Below are 24,501 nucleotides of genomic sequence, written 5' to 3' on the forward strand. Positions count from 1 at the left end.
CGGGTTTGGATTTTTTCCATATACTTCAGCCAGACATTGCAACAGTAGGTATGAGAATCTGGTTGTCTTTTATTAAGTCAGACACATTTTACATTTGTAAAGTGATAAAACAACGTCACTCTTCTCACAAATTTTTTTCTTTTGGGAAATATAGTTATTTTCCATAAAAATAATTTATGTTAACATGAGGTTATTGTTATTTTAAATGAACTGGTAAATAACTGTTAAAAAATTTTTTAAATACGGTAAATATCAATAGATACAGCATACAAACAAAAGGACTTAGGGTCTTCAATTTTTAAGATATAAAGGGGTCCTGAGGGAAAAAAGTTGAGAACCACTGTTTTAAAATCTTAAATGTGATTTTTTACTGATTTCTTTACAAATGCTTTTAAATGTCTTCAGTTAATTTAGTATTCTTATTTTTTTTAATCTTGGAAGAAGAATAATAGCCCATACATCAAATTGAACTTTGTGGACCATGTGGCTTGTTGGAAGTTAGTGGCTGAATTACAGAGTCATTTTATTCTTATCTGCCACAGATATAGCAGACTTCTAGTTTGTTCCCAGATCAAGTGTAGGAGAAAAGGGGCGATCCCCCTCATTCACCACCATGGCTCAGTGTTGAATAATTCCTTTCTTTTTCTGACTCTACACCTTAGTCGAGTTGCTCGCTAAGCAAGGATGTGGGACAGGAAACAGCAAGTAGCTAAGGAGTTAAACTCTTTCTGCCTCTCTGCCTTCCCTGGTACCCACAGGCATTTGTATGTCATGGTGATTTCTGCTTCCTGTACAGCTGTACTCTCTCCAAGCTCTAGTGCTGGCTGTGCCACTGCTCCCTTCTCCTTTGGGTCCTCAGTGAGTTAATGGCTCATGTGAGATTAATCTTGTGTTCAATAAGATAGCAATCAAAATCAAATACAGATTTTTTTTTCTTAACATAGCAGATAAGGATGACGATTAACAACTTTTTTTCATTTTTGTTGACGTAAGGATGTGAATTTCCAGGGCTACCAGCATGGCTGTGGCATCATTATTTAATTTAGATGACCAAAGAGTAAATGGCCTCATCAGACCTCTTTGTTCCCACTGCCCCCCGCCTTTGAATTTCTGTCTTGAAGAAGTTGATAGGTTTAAGATAATAGGTCTCCTCTCAGCAGTTATCTTTGCAAGTAGACTTAGAATTGCTTCTCTACCCAGATTTTCTCAGTAAAACATGGAATGGTGAATGAGTCTTTCATCTTTCCTAGAATTTTGAGCAGAGAGAAAAGAGGCAACTTCCAGTTGACTTGGTACCTGTGGCACACCTATCTAGAGATAGTGTTGTCTCAGGGGGAGAGCATCCAGCTGGGTGTTGGGAAGCCAGGGTTCCTGTCTTTGTTCTTTCCTGTGGTATGTTAACATGAGTAAGCCACCTAACCTTCCCTGCTCTTACAAAAAGGAAGCATCTGTAGAAGAGCTTTGAGATTAATCCTGAGTCTAAGATTCCATTCTTGTATATTCTGCAAAGAGTACAGGAACAAAAACTGTAAAGGACTAAACCCAACACAATTACAGAACCTTTAGAGGCCCCCTTAAGATGATAATTAGAAATATGAGACTAGAACAATATCCCTCTGGTAAAACTTCTATAACATAATGGGTTCAGTTGCCTATAAAACAAACATTGGTTAGGCAGTTTATAGTTTTATACCTATATGTTATGGCAGTAGCTACTTCATAACATAATGAAGAAAAATAATATAAATAACTGTAGCACAAATATTGTACATTGAACTCTCTTGATCCCTTATATTGTACCTCTCCCAAGGGAATAAATAGAAATATTTCAGTGGAAAGTCACACTGATTTTGGGGTTCTGTTGAGACGTCAGTATTTAAAATAGAATCATAGGGCTTCCCTGGTGGCGCAGTGGTTGAGAGTCTGCCTGCCAATGCAGGGCACGTGGGTTCGTGCCCCGGTCCGGGAGGATCCCACATGCCGCGGAGCGGCTGGGCCTGTGAGCCATGGCCGCTGGGCCTGCGCGTCCGGAGCCTGTGCTCCACAATGGGAGAGGCCACAGCAGTGAGAGGCCTGCGTACCGCAAAAAAAATAATAATAATAAAATAAAATAAAATAGAATCATAAGAACTTATCTATAAAAATTGCATTAAAAATACACATACCATAAGTATAAATTTGAGGTATACCTACACATTGTTTGTATGTGTCTGTTGTTCTTTTCGTACCATCTTTGATACTCTGTGCTTCACTTCCCTCATATATAAAGTGATGATAATAATAGTATATACAATTATATGTTGAGGATTAAATAAGATATAGTATACACTGTTGCTTAGCACTCAGCCTAATACATAGTAAGCACTCAAATCTTTTATTACTGTTGTTGTTACAGTACTGGGATTATTGGCTGGCTTTACAATAGAGTGGCAAGAGCTGTGTTACAGCAGTTTGGGTCCTCACTCCTATTTACTATGCCTGCATACAGACCTTTTGAATGCTTAACCATCTTTTTTAGCCCCAGGAAGTCTGGAAAAACAACAACTGGATCAATCTAAGACAATTGGTTATCACCACTACAGAATATGTTACAGATATTAGAATGATGATGGTTTCCCTCACTGGATTTTCTTAACTAAATCTTTGTTATATGTTCTGAATTCCTAGAACTGTGTCCATAACCCATCTTAAAAGAAGTTGAAATAAGAATGACTCAGGATTTTCAAGTATACTTCCACAACAGGGGTTCTGTTCTTTCCCTTTCCCTGTCTGCAGCAAATATGTTATCACTAAAATTGTGAAGGGATGGGTTTGGGGGCTGAAAGAATTGTATCTACCTCTGTTCTTATAAGTAAATCCAAGGACACTAAAGCTTCACCCCTTCCCCATCTACCCCTATAAAGGTCTGGTGATTTCTGATAAAAGGCTACTTCAGTGAAGTGGTTTTTCGTGCTCTTCGTATATGACTAACATGGTTGGGAATTATGAAGATAAAAATCCTCTCTCTTATATTCTTCCCCCAGGTTTGAGAAGAGAAACCAGTCATTTTGCATTTTTCACATACCTATACTTCTCTCTTACTATTGAGATTAAACCATAATGAAGTAAATATCAGTGATCTGCCTTTAACGTTAATCTTACCTTATTAGATGCATGATGACCCATGATTATTGGTAAAAACATCTTTTAATTTAGCAGTCATTAGCATATTGGAGTAAAAGAGAGAAAGTATATGTTGAAAGACTAATGGCTAATACTTTTTAAGTACTTATAGTGCCAGGCAAAGGGCTTAATGCATTATCTCATTTAATCCTCACACCAATCCTATTATTACTTTATAGATTTTTTTGTACAATTTATTTAGTATAGTTTAGGTGACAGTCATAGTAACATCTGTGTATAAGACTGAGTTTTTTATTGAAGTACTATTTACATATAATAAAACTTAACCCTTTTAAAGGGTATATAGCTTGATGAATTTGGGTAATAGTTGTGTAACCACCACCACAGTCAAAATATAGAACAGTTTCCTCACCCTAAAAAGTTTTCTTATGGACCCGGGGCCATGGAATCACTAATCTGACTTCTGTTACTATAGTTTTGCCTTTTCCAAAAGTTCATATAAATGGAATCATATGTCATCTTTGGCATTTGACTTCTTTCACTTAGCATAACGATTTTGAGATTCATGCATGTTGAATTGCCAAGTAGCATTTTACAAGTATGGAAACACCACAATTTGTTCATCCATTCAAAAAATCGGACATTGGGGTTGTTTCCATATGGGGGCTATTATGAATAATGTAATGAACATTCATATACCTGTCTTTGTGTGGCTATGTTGGATAAATTTATTTTGGGGTAAATACCTGGGAGTGGACTTGTTGATCATATGGTAAAACATATGTTTAACTTTATAAGTTAATACCATACTGTTTTTTCAAAGTGGCTGTACCATTTTGCATTCTCACCAGCAGTGTTTGAGAGTTTGTTTTTCACATGCTTGTCAACCATTAGTACTATCAGTCTTTTTAACTTTAGCCATTTTAATGGGTGTGAAATGGTATCTCATTTTGGTTTTCAGTTGCATTTCCCTGGTAACTAGTCACATTGAGGGTATCTTTTCTTGTGCTTAGTGGACATTTGTATATTTTCTTTTGTGAAGTATCTGTTCAAATCTTTTGCCCATTAAAAAAAAACCAACAATCTTTTTGAGCTGTACTCAACAAGACAAGCACTTAATCAGATGTGTATTTTGCAAGTATGTTCTCCCAGTCTCTAGCTTGCCTTTTCATTTTCTTAATTGATCTTTCAAAGAACAAAAGTTTTTAATTTTGATGAAGTCCACTTTACCAATTTTTTAAAAATGTTTTAGGTACCTACTATGACCATTTTAGTTTTGGTTTGCTTTGGTTTTTTTGTTTACCTATGAGGAAACTAAGGTACAGAGGGAGATTAAGTAATTAGCCCAAAGTTAATACGGTAAAGTGGCAGAGCCAGGATTCAAAGCCAGGCAGTGTCTTTCAAGTTATGTTAGATCTTAAGGTTTAAAACTAGCCTAAACACTAGGTATAGAAACAAAGTAGGTGCTGGTCCAGCAGAATTTACTGAGTGCCTGCTGTACACCAGACATTTTTCTTACAGGAATGATGTAGTTAATGAGGTTTATCAAAAGCAAAATTATTGCTATTACATGCTTGGTATTGTGGGCCTAATTCCTATTTTTAAAGTTTTATTTTTATTTGAAGTGTATTTTTTTTTCACATATTTTAGGCCTTGACAACGTTTTACAAGTAGTAAAATACACTTACCAGTAATGGGTAACCATGCAGCCAGCTGCTTGTGGGTTGTGGTTTAACCATGTGTTCCCTTTAAATTTCTATTGATACTCTTGCTCCACCATAAATATATTCTTAACATCTGTTAACTTTTTTTTTTAACCTGCAGTTTAGGAGCACTCAGGATTCAGAAAGAAGGCTTTTAGGCCAAAATATTTAATATTCCTAACCCTCCCCAAAAATGTGAGCCAGAAAGACAGCAAACTTTCAGAAAGTACTTTCTTTGGCTTTACCTGGTACTTTCTAATAGAGTAAGAATGATTCCAGTTTCATCGCCGAGTGGATATTAAGGAGAAGCTAATTTAGGCAGGGGTGAGAGCAGACTGGGAGAAGCTAACACATTTCTAACTCCATTTAAATTAGATACTGCAGCACGGACCGTGTTCCTTTATTGAGTATAGTATTGTGGTTTTAAGTTCTTTGGGAAATAAAAAATAATCAAGACATGACTCCTGCCTTCAGGTATCTAGCAGTTTAGCCTGGCAGAGTTGATCATTAAGGTTGTCCCAGCACAGATTATTTTCACCCCGTTTTTGAAATGATAAGCCATGACGGTGGGGAGAGATCATCTGGTGATCAGTTTTCTTAGTAATTTAATAGAGAAATGGCAAAAATAGAATGTAACATAAGACATATGAACACTTTAAAAGAATCTTAACATATAAACGAGTTTGTTGAATTCATAATCAGATACTTTTGGTAGGGAATAGGGATGATTATCAGAGCCCTTTTATAAGACATTTAAAAATAAGACTAAATAAAATTTATAAGAGGAAAAAAATACACAGGAAAAACTTTGCTTTATCTAGCATAAAAAGAAAGACAATGTCAATATTATCAATGGTTTCAAATGCAAACATGCATTTAAAGGTTAGATAGTCGATAATTTTATCAAGGATGCCAAGACTGTTTATTGAGGAAAGGACAGTCTTTTCAACAAACGATGCTAGGAAAACTAGATATTCACATGCAAAAGAATGAAGTTAGACCCTTACTTTACATCACATACAAAAATTAACTCGAAATGGATCAAAGATATATATGACTTAAAACTGTATTTTCTTAGAAGAAAACTTGGAGGCAAAGCTTCTTGACATTAGATTTGGCAATGATTTCTCGGATGTGACACCAACAGCAAGGCAGCAAAAGTAAAAACTACATAAATTGGACTACATCAGAATTAAAAACTGTGCATCAAAGAATACAATAATGGAGTGAAAAGGCAGCCTAAAGAATGGGAGGAAATATTTGCAAATCATGTATGTGACAAGGGGTTAATATCCAGAATATATAAAGAACTCCTATAATCCAACAACCAGAAAACCTCAAATAACCTGCTTATAAAATGGACAATGGACTTAAATAGACATTTCCCTAAAGAAGATCTACAAAAGGACTACAAGCATATGAAACGATGCTCTACATCACTAAATCATTAGGGAAATACAAATCAAAACCACAGTGAGAGGGACTTCCCTGGTGGTCCAGTGGTTAAGACTCTGCACTCCCAATGCAGGGGCCATGGGTTTGATCCCTGGTCAGGGAACTAAGATCCTGCATGCCGTGTGGCACAGCCAAAAAAAAAATTTAACAATATTGCCTCACACCATCAGGTACTATTTTAAAAAAAAGAAAAAGAAATTTGCAAGTGTTAGCAAGTTGTGGAGAAATTGAAACCCCCGTGCACTGTTGGTGGGAATGTAAAATAGTGTAGCCACTATGGAAAACAGTATGGTAGTTCCTCAAACAATTAAAAATAGAGTTAACCTATGATCCAGCAATTCCACTTCTCCGTATATACCAGGGTCCTAATGAGATATGTGTACACCCATATTTGTAGCATTATTCATTATAGCTGAAAGGTGGAAGCCACCCAAATGTTTGTCTATAGACAAATGGATAAACAAAATGTCTTATGTACATACAATGGTATATTTCTATAAAGGAGTATTATTCACATGGGACAAAACTGATGAACCTCGAGGACATTACACTAAGTGAAATAAACCAGTCACAAATAGACAAATACTGCATGATTCCACTTACATCTAGAGAAATGTAGAGTAATCAAATTCATAAAAACAAAGTAGAATAAAATTCTTGCCGGAGCTTGGGACAGGAGGAAAAGAAGAGTAGCTTAATAAGTAGACCTCTAGTGTTGCAAGATGAAAAGTTCTGGACATTGGTTGCACAACAGTGTGAACATACTTAACTGTGCACTTAACAGTTGAAATGGTCATTTTTATGTATTTTACCACAATTTAAAAAATTTTTAATCAATAAAAAAGAATGTTCTAAAATGGTCACTATAGTCTATTATAAGTGAAAGTATTCAGTGATTAATTTAAAATGTTATATTTTAAAACGTGTTGCATGATATTTTAATAGACTTTATTTTTTTAGAGCAGTTCTAGGTTCACAGCAAAAATTGAGCGGAAGGTACAGAGATTTCCCGTGTACCCCCTGCCCCGCCATGTGCATAGCCTCCCCCTCTTATCAGCACCCCCTCCAGGATGGTGCACTTGTTACAGTTGATGAACCTACAATGAGCCTATAAAATTTGATTTTGATTTTCTTAATCAGAAAAAATTATATAATATTCTTCAGAGAGAAGAAAAATACAGTGCATTGCTTTTATACTGGGCTTTGTACACTTTTAACGTTTCACTTCCCTATAGTTAGGTATATATAAAAAGCATTTACACTTAAAGATAGATACATTATATATTTGTGTAAATATATATTCTTTTTTTTTAATAAATATATATTCTTATTTCAGATTTTGTTACTAATGGAATAGGACTACTGAAGTTGATAAATTGTGTTTGAGCCAGTAAAATTGAAGTCTAGAACAAGTGGAAGAATAAATTGCGTTTATATATTCTTGGTGTATTATACCTACAGTTAAGACCCTAAAGATCAAAAGATCCCAAAGATCAAGAATCTTAAAAATGTTTATGCTTTGACCCAGTAATTCTACTTCTAGGAATTGAATCTAAGGAAATACGGTAGAAGCTTGCTTAACCAACTCCAGACTAACTGCTGCTCTCCATTCTACTTGTAAATACACTGAGTGACACCGCTAGTTTCATATTCTTCACTGTGGCCCTGCACTATGCTTCAGCCAGTTGAGTGAGCCTTGTCAATGCCCTCCACCCACAGACCACTAGGAACACAACTATAGTGAACAAGTTGGGTTTATTACTCGTAGGGAGGTAGACTGCACACCATGGGAAACTGGAGGTGTCTCAGAGTGTTCAGAAGGTCTTTTTATAGGATTTGGACTTGTATTGGGTGATTTGGGGAAGAGTTTAAGGAAGAAGGGATTTGCTCTGGATTGGATATTGTTGGGATGCAGGTGATTCTTTGGGTATCTTAGTAAATCTTATCTAGGAGGAGGGCTGACTGGAGTGAGACTAAAGCTACACCTGTAGAGAAGCAGAAGTCACTCATGTCACCAGGAGAGGGGGATGTTTGGTATTTTGTAGGTTGCACAGGGACCTTGTTTTTTGTCCATGCTCAGACAAAATTTTGAAGTGTTCTTGTTTTGTCTCACTTTTTCATGGTCTCAGAGTGACCTTGTCTGACGTTGATGTTTTGTGAGATTGTTATGTCCAACAGGAGAATAACATGGCTTGGCTGTGTGCCCCAGTCCAGCTTCAGAATCACCAAGGCCCAGCTGTAAGTGTCGGGCAGTTTCCAGACATTAGGGTGTGCTTTTTTCTTCCTCAGACTCTTATTAAGAATCAGTCTAAACTTGTTTATATCCATTGTCCTTTTTGTAATTATATAAGTTCATTAGATAGTATATAAAACTCTGAAATTAGTGTAATAAGAAATGGGACTTATTTCTTTGAAAACTAAGTTGAACATCTTTGGAAAGACTTATTAAAGTGAATTGCTAAAAGCCTTTTTTTAAATAGCTATTGAGGGACTTCCCTGGTGGTCCAGTGGCTAAGACTCCAAGCGTCTGATGCAGGTGACCTGGGTTTGATCCCTGGTCAGGGAACTAGATCTCACATGCTGCAACTGAGAGTTCACATGCCGCAACTAAAAGATCCTGCATGCCACAACTAAGACCCAGGGCAGTCAAATAAATAAATAAATATCTTTTAAAAAATGGCAGTTGCGGGCTTCCCTGGTGGCGCAGTGGTTGGGAGTCCGCCTGCCGATGCAGGGGACATGGGTTCGTGCCCTGGTCCGGGAAGATCCCACATGCTGCGGAGCGGCTGGGCCCGTGAGCCATGGCCGCTGAGCCTGCGCGTCCGGAGCCTGTGCTCCGCAACGGGAGAGGCCACAACAGTGAGAGGCCCGCGTACCGCAAAAGAAAGAAATAAATAAATAAGTAAAAAAAAAAAAAAAAAAAAAAATGGCAGTTGCATTAGGGGTGGGTAAACGCTAGGTGAAATAAGTAGGCCATTCAGAACACATTTTTACCAGAAGGATTCCACATACTGATTGCTTTTTACAAGTGTCTTCTACTTCTTACTTCACTTTAAAGAAATCCATGTTGTAAGTTGCAAATGATATGCCATAAGTGTGATTTATATAGTAAAGATGATATAGAACTCTTATCACTTGTCACACGCAGACAAGGCCTTGGACTTCTATCACAGGATTAGTGAATTAATATACTTTGATAGGTTTTAAGTTTAAAAAAAGTTTGAGGTTGTATATGTTCATTTTTATGATTCCTCACTTAAAGCAACATTTTAAATTAACCTACAACCATAGTCCTAATGTGTCAGGTAAGAGGCTTTCATTATGCAAAAAAAAAAAAATCATGTGAAGATTTAGGTGCAGAGTTGTTTATTGCAACTTAATAAGAGTAAAAAAAAAAGCAATTTAAATATTTATTAGTGGGAGTAATGAAATTATGGCATATTTAAAAGATGAAATAGTAAATAGCATATAGTTATTAAAAGTCATGTTTTCAGGTATTTTAACAAGAAAAATGCTCATATAATGTGAAATGCAGAGTAGGCTACAAAACCAAATAAACTATGATCAGAATTTTAAGAATGTATATATAAAAAATTTAATATGTAAACAAAGTATACATACACAATTGGAAGAAAACGAGCCAAGAAATTGACAGTTTACCCCAGATGCTGAAATTTCAGAGGTTTTTTATTCTCTGTGCTTTTATATACTTTCCAACTGTTCTATAATGAGTATGTATTATTATTTTTTAAATCAGGGGGAAGTGCTTTTTAAGAAAAGAGGCCCAAGATTGGCAATTTTAGAAATATACCTGTGTTCATATCAGTCTGGCTCTTTGCTCAGCGTGTTTCCTTCAGTGTCTAAAGCTCAGTGTTTAAAAGAAGCTTTAATGTTCCTGAATGAGAAGAAGAGCCAAAGGCATAGGCATGATTTATTCAGCTTGAGGCTCCTGTGGATTTAATAGCCAGGCTGACGTTTCCAACTTCTAAGGCCTAGCATAGGCATCATCTGTGAAGTAAGCTTTTGCTGACTGTTCCAACCCCACCCCAAGGCAAAAGCCCCTGTTTGTACTCTTATGTTAGTGTTCACCATGCTTAAAAAAATCAAGGCAGGTATCTTTCTGCTCCACTAGCCATACTACATTGCATGTTTCTTGGAAGGAAGAAGAGAACAGCCACCTTTGTATTTCTAGTACCTAGACAGACCTTTGCTCCTCAGTAATTGGCTGAATGCCTTGAACAAATGTACAGTAGTAACCCCATAGTATAAAGATTTCCTGAAAGAGGGTGTAAGGTATTTGTCTTAAAATATCGGAGTTGAGAGTAAAAAAAAAAATTGTTCTAAATGGCCCACGCTAAAGCCATTGCAGTCTTTGAAGAGCATCAGTGACAGTAGAGCAGCCTGTCAACAGCAGACTTTACATTTCTTCTGATGATTCTAGACTGTTTTCACATTGGAACCGTGTGTGGGCATATAAATTGGTGTAGCCCTTTTGGAAGGGCAGTTGGGCAATATCTATCAAATGGAAAGTGCACATCACCTTTGCACTTCCAGGAATTTACCTTCCAAATATACTTGCACAAAATAGGCAAACATAAGGGACAAAAATTCTTATTAGAGTACTGTTGGCAATGTATCTCAATAGTAGAGTGACTGCAATATTATGAAGCCACTGAGAATGAAGTAGGTCAGTATGTATTTACAATGATGGTAACTGTCCTTTATTAAATACATATTATATGCCAGGCACTTGACATATTTTATCTAATAATTCTTGTAACAACTATATGGCAGGTACTATTATTATCTACATTTTGCAGATGAGGAAACTTGCACAAGGTCACACAACTAATATGGGGCCGACCTGGTATTCTAATTTAGTCAGTCTGAAGTTAAAGCAGGCTGCACATCTAACCCCTAAAACGCATATCCTATCTGCTGATGGATAAAGATATGTATATACACGTAAATGAATAAATTTTAAACATTATATATTTATTTATAACATATTTCTATATAATTAAAATATATATCTATGTAATGAGAAAACAGTTCAGAACTGAATGTATAGTATGCTGTCATTTGTGTTTTAAATTTTTTAAAAGCGACAGCACACAGTGGATGGGTACAAAAAAAACATAACAGTGGCTTCTTTTAAGGAGGGAATGGATGACCTTTTACCTTTCACTTATATCTTTCTCTCATGTGTGTTTTAATAATTGGCATGTATACCTTATATACACTTTTAACTAAAATAAGTGTATCTGATATTTTGAAAAGTTGTAATGCCTAAGACTAAGCTGAAGTCATGAGTCACAAATGCTTTGTCCATATCTACTTACATACCTTAGTATAGGGTTCCCCTTATTCTAATCATCCTTACTCTAATCCTAACCTCAGTTCTCAGTTCAAGATAATAGCTCTCTTCAAAATTCACCTTCTCTGGAGTTCATTGCTTATTACCTGATCTCACTTTGAATACTTAAGTCTTTGACATAGCACCCCAAATGTATATATTATCCCTTGAAATTTTGTACATTTTCTGTTGTTTCCCAAAGGATTTGGGACTGCTTATTGTAAGATACAATTACAATTATGTGGGTTAATATAGTTCTACAGCCGAGCAGTAAGCTTTGTTCCCTGGAAGTAGGAAAAAAAAAATTCTGAGTTCTACACTTCTTGTGATTTGGCAAAAAAGGACACATATCATTCTGTTTTTTTTAGAAAAACAAAACCCACTTTTTTTCTTACTCTAAATTTTGAGAAGAAATCTGTTTCATGGGCCTTTTTATACAATTTATACTTTTCCGGTTTCTTGTTTGTTGTTTTTGTCTGCCCAACTAAATTATAAGCTTTCTTAGGACAAATTCCATTTTCTATACTATTTTTGTTCCATTTCTGCCTAGAAAACACGCACTTATTCTTATGGTTGAAATTATAAATTAAGCAACAACTGCAGCCCAGCCACATTTCAAAGATGATGTTACTGCCACTTTTCAAAGACTTAGAGTAGTTTAGAAACTGATACTACTTTCATCCTTCTCAGCAGAGAATCTTCTCTGATAGCCCTCAAAAAAAAAAAAATCACAATTTATTTCTTAGTGTATAGGTCTTACTGAGGGTTTTTTTAGCCCCTACTTCCTAGCTGAATAGTATGTAAGGAATTGGAAATTTGTTTGAACTTTTGTTTTGTGACAGTTAAGTCTTTTAAAATATGGCTTATAGCTTTCAACCACTTTTTCCTTTCTCCTAGGCCAAGTTATCAAGGCATGGGACATTGGGGTGGCTACCATGAAGAAAGGAGAGATCTGTCATTTACTGTGCAAACCAGAATATGCATATGGCTCGGCTGGCAGTCTCCCCAAAATTCCCTCGAATGCAACTCTCTTTTTTGAGGCAAGTATGTGTGTGATGTTGCCTTGTTAGCATCTGCTCTACTATAGTGCTGGCTCCAAAGCAACAGGCAGTGGAACAAGGAGCTGAGCTTGCTATTGAGAATCAGATCCAACTTATTTATTTTGGAGCTTGGCTTCTTGAATTGTTTCCCACAAACCCAAGGGATGTGTGCCAGTGCTTTCTTAGAAACGTGTCTCTGGCAGAAAACGGTCATATCCAAATAAACAAAAGACAACAGGCTTAGAAATAAAGGTTCTGGTCAGTGGTGTGAGTTATGACATACTCAAACCTGATCAGAAGACAGGATGGAAATGTGGGAGATACATGTTGAAATATACCTAAAGCTATAAAGCAAGTTGTAAAGCTATTTTCATATTACAGAGGTTTATAAATGTCACAGATCTCACTTCCTCATTAGAAGCGGTAGATGGTGATAAAATGGTATTCATTGTGTTGAATTATACATATTTGGCCATACCTAATTAAAAAATTAAAGAGGGGAAATGCCTAAAACATTGTAACTAGGTAAAAAACACCTTTAGTTGGTTGTAGGCCTGATTCATAAGATTTAGTCTTAATTTTAAGAAGGGCATCCATGAATCTGGGGAGAAAAAGTGGTGGCCTCTAGAGTCAGACAAAATAGTCTGGGCCAGCACTGTGTCACTCTGGCGTTCTGCCCACAAGGCAGTTTTCCTAGTATTTCCTGTCTGTCTTTGCACTGCAGCCCCACAGGATGTAGTCCTAGACATTATCATTACATGAAGTTTCTTTCCAGGTATGGAAAAGTGCAGTGTTCTTTTTTCCCTACTTTTCCAATAATTAAGAAGCACAGGTAAATATAAAACAGAGTTTTATTTTGTAAAATGAAAGGAGAGTGGTTGCCTTTGCCTTTAAGTATGTTAAATTGGCTTTTTTGGTCCGTTCTCAGTCAGATCCCTTTTTCCTTTCTAGATTGAGCTTCTTGATTTCAAAGGAGAGGACTTATTTGAAGATGGAGGTATTATCCGAAGAATCAAACGGAAAGGAGAAGGGTATTCAAACCCAAACGAAGGAGCGACAGTAGAAAGTAAGTACTGCTGTGAGAGGGAACTGGTCCTTAAAAGTTGGGTTCCAATTATGTGGATGAAATGGAGATTTTGTTTTAAAAAATCTGTTTATGAAAATAAATATATTGAATATATATCTCTTAATAGTTTTAAATTCAACATTTATTTAAAAGTGACTTCATTTAGTAAATATTCATTCAACCTGTGTGTGCCAAGAACTGTACCAGCCTCTTCAAACTCAAAACAATGAGTAAAAGGTAAGCCCATCCATCAATGAATTCTTGGTCTGTGGACTCCTTGGTGTGCCAACAGTTATATCAGTTGCCTTATATATTATTTATTTATTTCTCACAATAACCTTTTGAGCTATGATTAATTATCCCTAGGTGAGAAAAGTGAGTTCAGAGAAGTTATGTAAATTACCCAAGGTTACAGAGTTACCAAATAGAGTAGTAGATTGTAATGCCCATCAGGGCATCAAACCCATTTCACTGGCTGTCATTAAGATAAAAAACAGTTCATCATTTTAGTTAGATCAAAACAGGAGAATAGTTTTTTCTGTTCTGTGTCAGGAGACCTGGGTTCAAGCTCTGCTTTGTCATTTATTGAGTGACCTGAAGCTATTCCATTTTCTTCATTTGCTAATAAGTTGGATATAAGGACAGGGCTGAGGACTGGGTTAACTGAGCACCCGTCCACCCTCCCAGAGGGAGGTGTACACACATTGTGTGTACACTACTTGTTACTTTATATTCTAATCAGCATCTGCCCATTTCCCTAGTATACAGTGAGTGCTGGAGGACCAGAATCTTTCTTCATCTTTTTGTTTCCAGCATCACCTACAGAGCCTTACACACATTTGTTGTTCAGTAAATGCTTTCTGCATGGATAAATGTTTGCAAGATGGCATTTACTGAGTTGAAGTACTTCAAAAAAGACAGTAGTGAGAAAACAAATACTTCCATTTAAAAAAATCAAGGGAGGGCTTCCCTGGTGGCGCAGTGGTTGGGGTCTACCTGCCAATGCAGGGGACGCGGGTTCAATCCCTGGTCCGGGAGAGCAACTGGGCCCGTGTGCCACGGCGAGGAGTGGCCCCCTCTTGCCACAGCTGGAGGGGACCCGTGTGCAGCAGCGGGGATCCGATGCAGCCAAAGATGAATAAATAGAACAAATAAATTTTAAAAAAAATTTTTTTTTAAGTTATAAAAAAAAAAAGTCAAGGGAATTCCCTGGTGGTCCAACGGTTAGGACTCGGCACTTTTACTGCTATGGCCCGGGTTCAGTCCCTGGTTGGGGAACTAAGATTTTGTAAGCCGCGTGGCGCAGACAAAAAAACTTTTTAAATTTTAAAAAGAAAGAAAGAAATACTTCCCTTAAAAAATAAAATCACTGGGTTTCCCTGGTGGCGCAGTGGTTAAGAATCTGCCTGCCAGTGCAGAGGACACGGGTTCCAACCCTGGTTCAGGAAGTTCCCACATGCTGCAGAGGAACTAAGCCAGTGTGCCACAACTACTGAGCCTGCGCTCTAGAAGCCGCGAGCCACAACTACTGAAGCCCACACACGTAGAGCTGGTGCTCTGCAACAAGAGAAGCCACTACAATGAGAAGCCTGCGTACCGCAATGGAGAGTAGCCCCCACTCACCACAACTAGAGAAAGCCTGCATGCAGCAACAAAGACCCAACACAGCCAAAGATAAATAAAATAAAAAGAATTTTAAAAAAAATCAAATTACTAAAGAAGGATGGCAGCGTGAACTATTGATATTATCAATATAAAAGGCCTAAAGATTTCATTTTTAAAATGTAAACTAGAATAGTTGATTTTCTCATCTTTAATGTTGCGTGTTGAACCACAACATTATTTTACATTCTACTTTGAATGCATGTTTCATTTCCACGAGTCTGGCAAATTAGTTCAAATTTAGTTTTTTTTTAATTGGAAAGTTATAAATAGTATTACTGTTCTGTTGTAGTTAAAGTGTTTAGATAGTTATCACTCTTGATAAGTTTTAGAATAAATGAAGAAGAGCTCAGGTGTATAGTGTTGGAGAAATACCTGGACCAGGAGCCGGAAGATAGGGTTCAGGCTTTGGCCCACTCTAACTAGACGTTGCCTTTCTGGCATCAGCTTCTTTCCTGTCCAGTGACGCAGGGGTAGACTCCTTCATTTCTAAGGTCCTACTAGCCCGAAAAATTCCTGATAGAATTCTAAATGTTTATGAAAGTTATAGGAATGATAGAAAATTCTCCTCAATATATTAATAAGAACTTAAAAATCTTGTCTATAACATGTATTTTAAATTTTTATTATGAAAAATTTCAAACATATACAGAAGTAGAGGGTTTTTTCCCCCTGTGATACAGTGACTCCCCAGATTTAACAAGTTATATATTTTAAAATTGGAGGTTTTCGTCAACTAAATTAAAAGGAAAAACTTCCCAGTTATAGGCAATACCACAAAACTACCACTGTAGAGTTAACTTTGGAGCAGGCTAAATTAAATCAAATCTTGCTTTCGGTAATATTTTCAATTGGAGTCATTTTTTTAACTTTTCATTTTGAAATAATTTTTGACTTCTGGAAAAATTGCAGAACTAGTACAGAGAATTTCCTTATATGCTTCACCCAGCTTCCCCTAATGTTGACATCTTACTTAACCACAGTACTTTTATCAAAATCAGGAAATTAACATTGATTCAGTGCTATTAACTATTCTACAAATCTTACTTGAATTTCACCTGTTGCCACGCTGATGTCCTTTTTCAAGTCCACCATCAAATTCAGGATCCAACATTGTAATTTAGTTGTCATGTCTCTTTGTCTCCCCCAATCTGTGACAGCTGATCAGTCTTTGTGTTTTTCATGACTTTTAACACTTTTGAAGTTAAAGTTAAATAATTGAAGGCCAATTATTGTAGAATATCCCTTAATTTGGGTTGGTTTGATGTTTTCCCCTGATTAGATTGAGGCTATGCATATTTGGAAAAATACATAAGTGATGTGCCCATCTCAGTTCATCATTATCAGGAAGTACATGACATTGATGTCTCATTACTGTTGATGTTAACTTGGGCCACTTGGTTAAGGTGGGGTCTGCCATGTTTCTCCACTGTAAAGTTACTATTTTTCTCTCTCTAGTTACTAAGTATCTCATTGGGAAGGAAATACTTGGAAACTATTCAGATAACCTCTTTTACATCACACCTTCACACACTAATTTTAGCATCCATGAGTGACTTTTGTATGCAACAGTTATTACTGTGGTATTTGCCTAATGGTTATTTTTCTATGTCCACTGTTTCTTCTACATTTAATTAGAATTCTGCTGTAAGGAAGAGCTGCCTCTTCTCCTCTGTTTATTCAGTCGTTTATTTATATCAGTATTGACCCATGGATGTCATTTTATTCTGTAGGTTACTATTCATTACTATTCGTATTTATTTTGTTGCTCAGATTGTCCTAGATTTGGCCATTGGAAGCTCCTTCAACTTGGCTCTTTGGTCCTTTCAACATTGTTTCTTGAGCACTTTCTTACTTATGACACCACTAGATGCTTAGGGCTTATTTGGTAATTTTCCTGCCCCCGGTCTGGAATCAGCCATTCCTCCAAGGAGCTGATTCCTTTTACTGGAGAATGGTATTTAGAAATGAAGATCTGGGTGCTAGGTATACTCATGCTATGGAATGTTATTGCTTCTAGAACCTCTTAACAGAGCTAGAAAATACATATATCTCGACATGCATATATACACATTCTATGTGTACTTCTGTATCAGTCTGTATATATATATTAAAAACTATGAGTACATACTGACACTTTCAATTTCAGCCCACCACAGTTTTGTTTTAGCCTCCTCTCTTTGCTTCTTTGAAATTGCTTTCTCCAACAGTGAGAAACCTGGCTCTCATTATTCACAGTGTATTTATTTATTTGCTCAATCATGGTATATACAGAAAGTAGTTTCAGAATTGCTAACCCATACCCCTGTGAAAAACAAATTTCCTGGGACTTCCCTGGTGGTCCAGTGGGTAAGACTCCATGCTCCCAGTGCAGGGGGCCTGGGTTCGACCCCTGGTCGGGGAACTAGATCCTGCATGCATGCTGCAACTAAGAGTCTGCATGCTGCAACAAAGATCCTGCATGCCGCAACTAAGACCCAGCGCAGCCTAAATAAATAAATAAATATTTTAAAAAATATTTTTTCCTAAGTAGGAAATATCTGAGTGTACTTCCTTTTGTCATTAGCCTATAGCATACATTGAAAACACTGTTTTCCAACTTAGGTTAGTTCTTTCATCCTCATTCCCTTCAGTATGGTTATGTTATTCATTTGTAATACAGTTAAGTTCATTTGTTGTATTTACCTTCCATTGGGGTTCCCCCCACACTCTGGTAGGTTTTAATTATTTGGTTTTTTTGGTGTATGAAACATTACCATGATTTTAGATGATACAAAAAGATATACTCAGAAGTGTTATTCCCCCCCTCATCCCTACTAACCTGTTCCCATTTCCTCATTATTTCCACTCTGTTCCTTCCTACCTCCTATAGGTAACAATCTCATTAGTTCCTCGTTTATTATTGTATTTTTTTGCAGAAGTGAGCAGATACATGTATTTTTATGTCCCCTTTTTGTGTGAAGGATAATATACTATGAATAGAATTTTTAATATATGTGAATAATCCTTTATATATATATTTTTTCTGTTTCTAAATGTATTAAGAAAGGGCAATGACTAATTTTTTTGTCTCTCATCTTGTTAGATTGTACTTTCCTGGGAAATTTGAGAGTAAATGGTTTATTCTTACTTTTTCTCCCAAAAGCCCTTTTTGGTTTTCTGGAACAAATCAATTTTATAAAACTTTATTGTATTGTCACTTATCAAGGTTAAGGTGTCCTGCTTTCCCTCTTTGAAACCAGTTAGCTCTGTGTGGGAGGAGGACAGAAGGTTGACTCAAAAGTGGTCTCTGTCAGAAGCCAAGATCACCTTGTTCCTTTTGAAGTCTACTCAGTCTTCACTTTACTGGTTTGCCTTTTTTTGGTACCATCACCCATATACTATTAGATTCAAAACCAAGTAGAAATCCTAGAACTAAAGCCAGTTCCACAGTGAAAGAAAAACTATAGACAGTGATCATCCATTATGATATGTCATTATAGATACACAAGAGTGACCAAGTTTCTGTCATTTCTGTGTAAAGGTACAGTGAATAGCCGGGGGAGGGGGCACACAGGCTTTGGAAGTGATAGATGTGAATTTCGAATCTTGGAATCACTACTTGATATTTTTATGACTTTAGACAAGTTACTTAATCACCTTGAGCATACAGTTTTCTCATCTGTAAAATGGGAATAATAATCTTTTACCCCCACAGATTGTTGTGACAGTTAAGGGAAGAAAGGTGCCTAATACATGGTAGACACTTAGTTTCTTTTTTCTATAAATAAATAAATTTATTTCTCTAAATAAATTTATTTCTCTAAATAAATGTTTATATCATTTATTTTGCGTCCTTTAAATAGATTTAAGGAAATAAACTTCTCTTTCTCTTATATTCTACAGCCTGTCCATCAGCAAATTATTTTGTCTCTACCAGGGTTGACCTAGAACCCATGATCAGTTTGTCTTCAGTAACAGTCTTAAAAATAATTATATATCTTCTTAGTAATGTTACCTAAATCATATTTCTCCAGGATTTTTGCTGGTTTGTTTTCTGAAGAACAAAGTTGTGGACTGAATCAAAAGGCTTTTATTGAATTGTGATCTTTTGCTTCCTTTTAATAATTTCTTTGGGGAAGAGAGAATTTACATTAGTTTGACAGAATTTATTCTTTCTCAAAGAAATTGTGATTTTTACTCCGTCAGGATCCTAATGCTTGCAAATCAATTTTTAGATTCTGTTCCAGTATGCTTTATGTCAATTAAGATGACCATCTTGTAATTTTTATTCAGTGTTGTCCTTTTTCCATTAAAAAAAAGTCACTGTGTTCTAAGGTACTCTAATTGACATTATCATGATGACTGATACTTTAGTCATCATACTTTAGCTTCATTGCCTGTAGTGGCTACATTGTTACTTTTAAGCTTTGCTTTCTTAGAAAAGCCAATCTGACATAAGGCTCTGAATAGCTACCAGCTCCTCTTCCCCCAACTCCCATCTCTCACATCTTCTGAGTTAACTTCCGTGCTTGGAGTAGGCACATCAAAATGCTAGCTGTGTGTGACTCTCTTGCCTCACAGTGCTTTCAGCCACATCAATGCAAAGAATGCAGACAATCGGGAGTATTTTCAAATGTGAAAATTTCAACAGAGTGATCTGCAGGGATTCAAGTTGTTGGAGTACCCTTCCCTCTGCAAATCCCACTGAAATGAGAGATGGGGAGGGGAGGGGTGGAGAATGATTTCAAAAAAAAGAGGAAGAAATCCGTATTAGTGGTGGAAAATAGGAAGACTACAAGAAGTGGATCAGAAAGTATGGAGAATTTCTGGAATACGTAAAGTAGATAAAATTGGACTGATGGAAACTAGACTCAGGAAACCCAACCCACAACAGGTGTAGAGAAGACCTCTGCAGAGGTACATACTGTTCGTCTCAACAAGCTTGGGAAGAACTCCAAGCTTAGTCAGCTGGTGCAAGGGAGCCAAGGCAGGCTATGGGGTAATCATCAGGGTTGTTATAAAACAATATGGAACAGCTGGGCTAGTAAGCCTGTAGTGTAGTGGTTCTCAACTTTGGCTGAATTTAGAATTACTTGGGGAGCTTTTAAAATTCTGATGCCCAGGTCTCAGCCCAGACCAGTTAAATAAGAATAGCAAATCTCAAAGGATGGAACTCCAGGCACAAGTATTTAAAAAACAAAAAACACCCCTGGTGATTCTAGTTTGCAGCCAAGGATTGAGAATTACTACTCGAGAATTACTACTCTAGGGCCTGGCTGTGACTTTTGCTCCCAAGCTAAAGCCAATAAGGCCCAATTTCCAAAGTAAAGTAGGGATCTGCCTCAGAAGGCTCCGTGTGTTAGGACTTGGACTACAGAATGAGAACATAAGTATCTTTGAGCTTTTAAAACAGATTTGAAGGGGAAAAAAGTGAAAGCAGCTCTGCACAACAGTAAATAAGCAGAAGTGTTTCGCTCCTGAAGTAAAACTTTTTCCTACATCACCAGTGGAAAAAGGTGTCCCCAGCCTTCCTGTGCACATGATGCTCAGCATGTAGTAAATGCTCAATAAATATCTTTGGGATCTTCACCCAGAGATCTGCATGATCAGCCCACTCCTCTTGCGAAAAGGCCTACCATGGAAGTATATCCAATGGCTTAGAAAAACTGTGTCAGGTAACTAAAATCACTTGATCTTTCTGAATCCTTCCTTTTAAAGCATGACCAAACAATACAGAATCATCAGCAAATACCACGAAATGGAAGCACTGAGGTGGACTAAGAAGAAATAGAAGAGAACTTTCAAAATACTAATTAGTATCTTCAGAGATATTTAACAGGATATTAAATTCATGAGTCAGAAAAATCAGCTTCTCTGAAAAAGGAAAAGATAAGAAAGTATCTGGGGGGCTTCCCTGGTGGCGCAGTGGTTGAGAGTCCGCCTGCCGATGCAGGAGACACGGGTTCGTGCCCCGGTCTGGGAAGATCCCACGTGCCGCGGAGCGGCTAGGCCCGTGAGCCATGGCCGCTGAGCCTGCACGTCCGGAGCCTGTGCTCCGCAACGGGAGAGGCCACAACAGTGAGAGGCCCGCGTACCGCAAAAAAAAAAAAAGAAAAAAAGAAAGTATCTGGAAATTAAGAATATGATTATCAAAATTGGAACTCTGAGGAAGGTTTGAAAAGCAAAATGGACAGTGCCAGAATTTTGAATTAGTGATACAAAAGATAGTGAAGAATATCTCAGAACACAGAGGGGGAAAAAAAAACACCAAAGAGATGAAAAGTGAAAGAAAAATTAGAAGACTGGGATAATCAAGGATAGATGATATGTATCTAACCAAACGTGTAATGGAAGAAGGTTTCCTAGAGAAAGAAGAATTTTTTCTTAAGAATTTACCTCACACACAGTTTTTTTTGTTTTCTTTTTTTTTTTGGCTGCATCGGGTTTTCGTTGCTGTGCCTGGGCTTTCTCTAGTTGCGGCAAGCAGGGACTACTCTTCGTTTTGGTTCGTGGGCTTCTGATTGGGGTGGCTTCTCTCGTTGCGGAGCACGGCTCTAGGCACACGGGCTTCAGTAGTTGTGGCATGCAGGCTCAGTAGTTGTGGCTGGCGGGCTGTAGAGCACAGGTTCAGTAGCTGTGGTGCATGGGCTTAGTTGCTCCATGGCACGTGGGATCTTCCCAGACCAGTGTCCTGCACGTTGGCAGGCAGATTCCTAACCACTACACCACCAGGGAAGCCCCAAGACAGAAGAATCTTAAGATTGAAAGGGCCAGTTGATGGTGGCACACGGGAGTAAGGAGTGCTTTTTCACCTAGATACATCCTGGTGAGATTTCCCTTTCCTTCCTCCCTCCCTTCCTTCCTATTGAAGTATAATAGACTTAAAATATCATTAGTTTCAGGTATACAACATAATGATTCAGTATTTTTATACATTAACAAAATGATCACCATGATAAGTCTAGTTACCATCTGTCACCTTACAAAGTTATTACAGTATTACTGACAATATTCCCTATGCTGTACATTACATCCCCTGACATTTATTTTCTAACAAAATTTGTACCTCTTTATCTCCCTCACCTATTTCACTCATCCCTCTACTCCTCTCTCATCCTCCTGTTTGTTTCTGTATCTAACTCTGTTTCTGTTTTATTTGTTCATTTGTTTTTTTAGATTTACATGTAAGTGAAATCATGGGGTATTTGTCTTTGTCTGACTTATTTCACTTAGCATAAATACCCTCTAAGTCCATCTGTGTTTTTGCAAGTGGCAAGATTTCATTCTTTTTTTATGGCTGAGTAATATTCCATTGTATATATATCTGGTGAAATTTCTTAATTCCATAACTTAAAAGAAAATTTTGAACTCTTCCAGGGAGAAATAAGCTATGTGCAAAGGAATGAGAATCAGAATGACATCAGACTTCTTATTTGTGACACTAAATACTAAAAGACAGTGCTTTGAGCATTGTCTGTAACTGAATATTTTAAACCTAAATTTCTATCCTCAGCCAAGTTATCACTTAACTATGAGAACAAAATTAACTTTGGAGTATGCAGACTTGTGCCCTTTTTGAAAAAAATACTATAGGATATTCTAAAACATCACAAAAAATAAAGCCAAGAAGTGAAGACTCAAGGCATAAGAAACATTAGTGAGCATAAAAGTAATTTCCATAACATGACAGCTGAATTTGGATCTCTGAAATGGTAGAACTATAATGTTAAAATAATAATTGTTTAACAGTATGGAGCTACGGTAATTAACAAAATGAGGTGCAAATGGGAAATGAGGAGGGGAAGCAAATGGTCTAAGAAGGTTTTCTTATTCAAGGAGATATTATGCTGATTAGTCCACATTGATAAATATGTATATGTGTGTATGTATGTGTGTGTGTATATATACACATCTATGTGTGTATGTGTGTATATATATATACACACATACACACATACTGTTGAATGATTTGTTTAAAATTTAACGTTAGGTACTAGTAAGAATAGGATGTAGAACTTCCAAGGGACCGTGCATGGAGTGGGGAAGTAAAGGAACGAGGAAAGGTTGATCAATTTAGTAAAAGTAATAAAGGAAGAATAACAAGAAAACATTATGTAGGAAATCAAAAATAAGATTGTAGGAATAAAATCAATCATGTCAGTGATTACAAAAAATATGAATGAGATAAAGTCACCTATTAAAGGCAGAAATTCTTATAAGGTTAACACAGTGATGACAACAAAATCTAGCTATGTGTTCTTTATAAATAAAACACCAAAAACCAAAATGGTCCAAAATTGAAAATAGAGGAAAGATTTCATGTATGACCATGTTGAAATCTGATAGAGCTATGAGGGTTTTTTGGGTTTTGTTTGTTTTTCACATGCTTTTGAAGTATTTATGAATGTCCTGGCAAATTTTGTCCAGTAAGAGAGAGCAGATTCTTGAAACCATTTTATTATATATTTTCACAAAATAATGTAGTATGGTACTTGGGTCTAAAATGGATAGTGTTTATTCTTTCATATATTTTGGATTTATATAGCTCCTTCTAAAAAGGTATCTTCAAGTCTTCGGGTAGAGTAAAATCTTAGTAGAAAATAATCTTTTTGTTATTAAGAAATTAAGCCAGTGGACCATTGATTTTGGAATAGTATTAAAAAACAAAACTCCATATCAGTAAAGAATTTAAATAGCTCTTGGCGTTTATTAAAAATAGGAGTACTAACATATTCAAAAGGGAAAATTCCTATAAATGAGTGAAAATGACTACCATTTTCCTTAATGCCCTGTTTTCAGATTAATCATTAAATAAATATTTACTTTCTGGCCCTGAACTGTGTGTTGTACACACAGTTGTACACACTGTGAGGTACAAAATAAGATATTGCCTTTGCCTACTTTGAATTTTATTCATACTTTGACAGCTCTCTCTGTGGAGCGATCAAGTGGTTTCTTATACCAAGTTCTAAAACATGTTTAATCTGGTATAATTTACCACTAATTGCAGGAAAATAATCATAGCTAATATTCATTGAGTTCATCTCTGTCTATCCACACATAACACAGTATTTTCACATAGTAGCCACCCTGACATTAAATGAATGCATGCCA

General features: G+C 36.6%; 1 protein-coding gene across 21 annotated transcripts in view; it reads left to right on the plus strand.

Moving 5' to 3' along the window:
* Nucleotides 1-24,501, plus strand: part of FKBP5 (FKBP prolyl isomerase 5) — a 98,816-nt gene that overhangs the window by 50,220 nt on the left and 24,095 nt on the right. For all 21 annotated transcript variants that reach the window (XM_019949700.3, XM_073810826.1, XM_073810823.1 and 18 more), the window contains 2 exons: nucleotides 12,535-12,677; nucleotides 13,629-13,743. In XM_019949700.3, the coding sequence (XP_019805259.1) occupies nucleotides 12,535-12,677; nucleotides 13,629-13,743 (258 nt within the window). The remainder of the gene's footprint in view (nucleotides 1-12,534; nucleotides 12,678-13,628; nucleotides 13,744-24,501) is intronic.

This window comes from Tursiops truncatus, chromosome 10 (genome assembly GCF_011762595.2).
Source record: "Tursiops truncatus isolate mTurTru1 chromosome 10, mTurTru1.mat.Y, whole genome shotgun sequence".
Lineage (NCBI taxonomy): Eukaryota > Metazoa > Chordata > Mammalia > Artiodactyla > Delphinidae > Tursiops > Tursiops truncatus.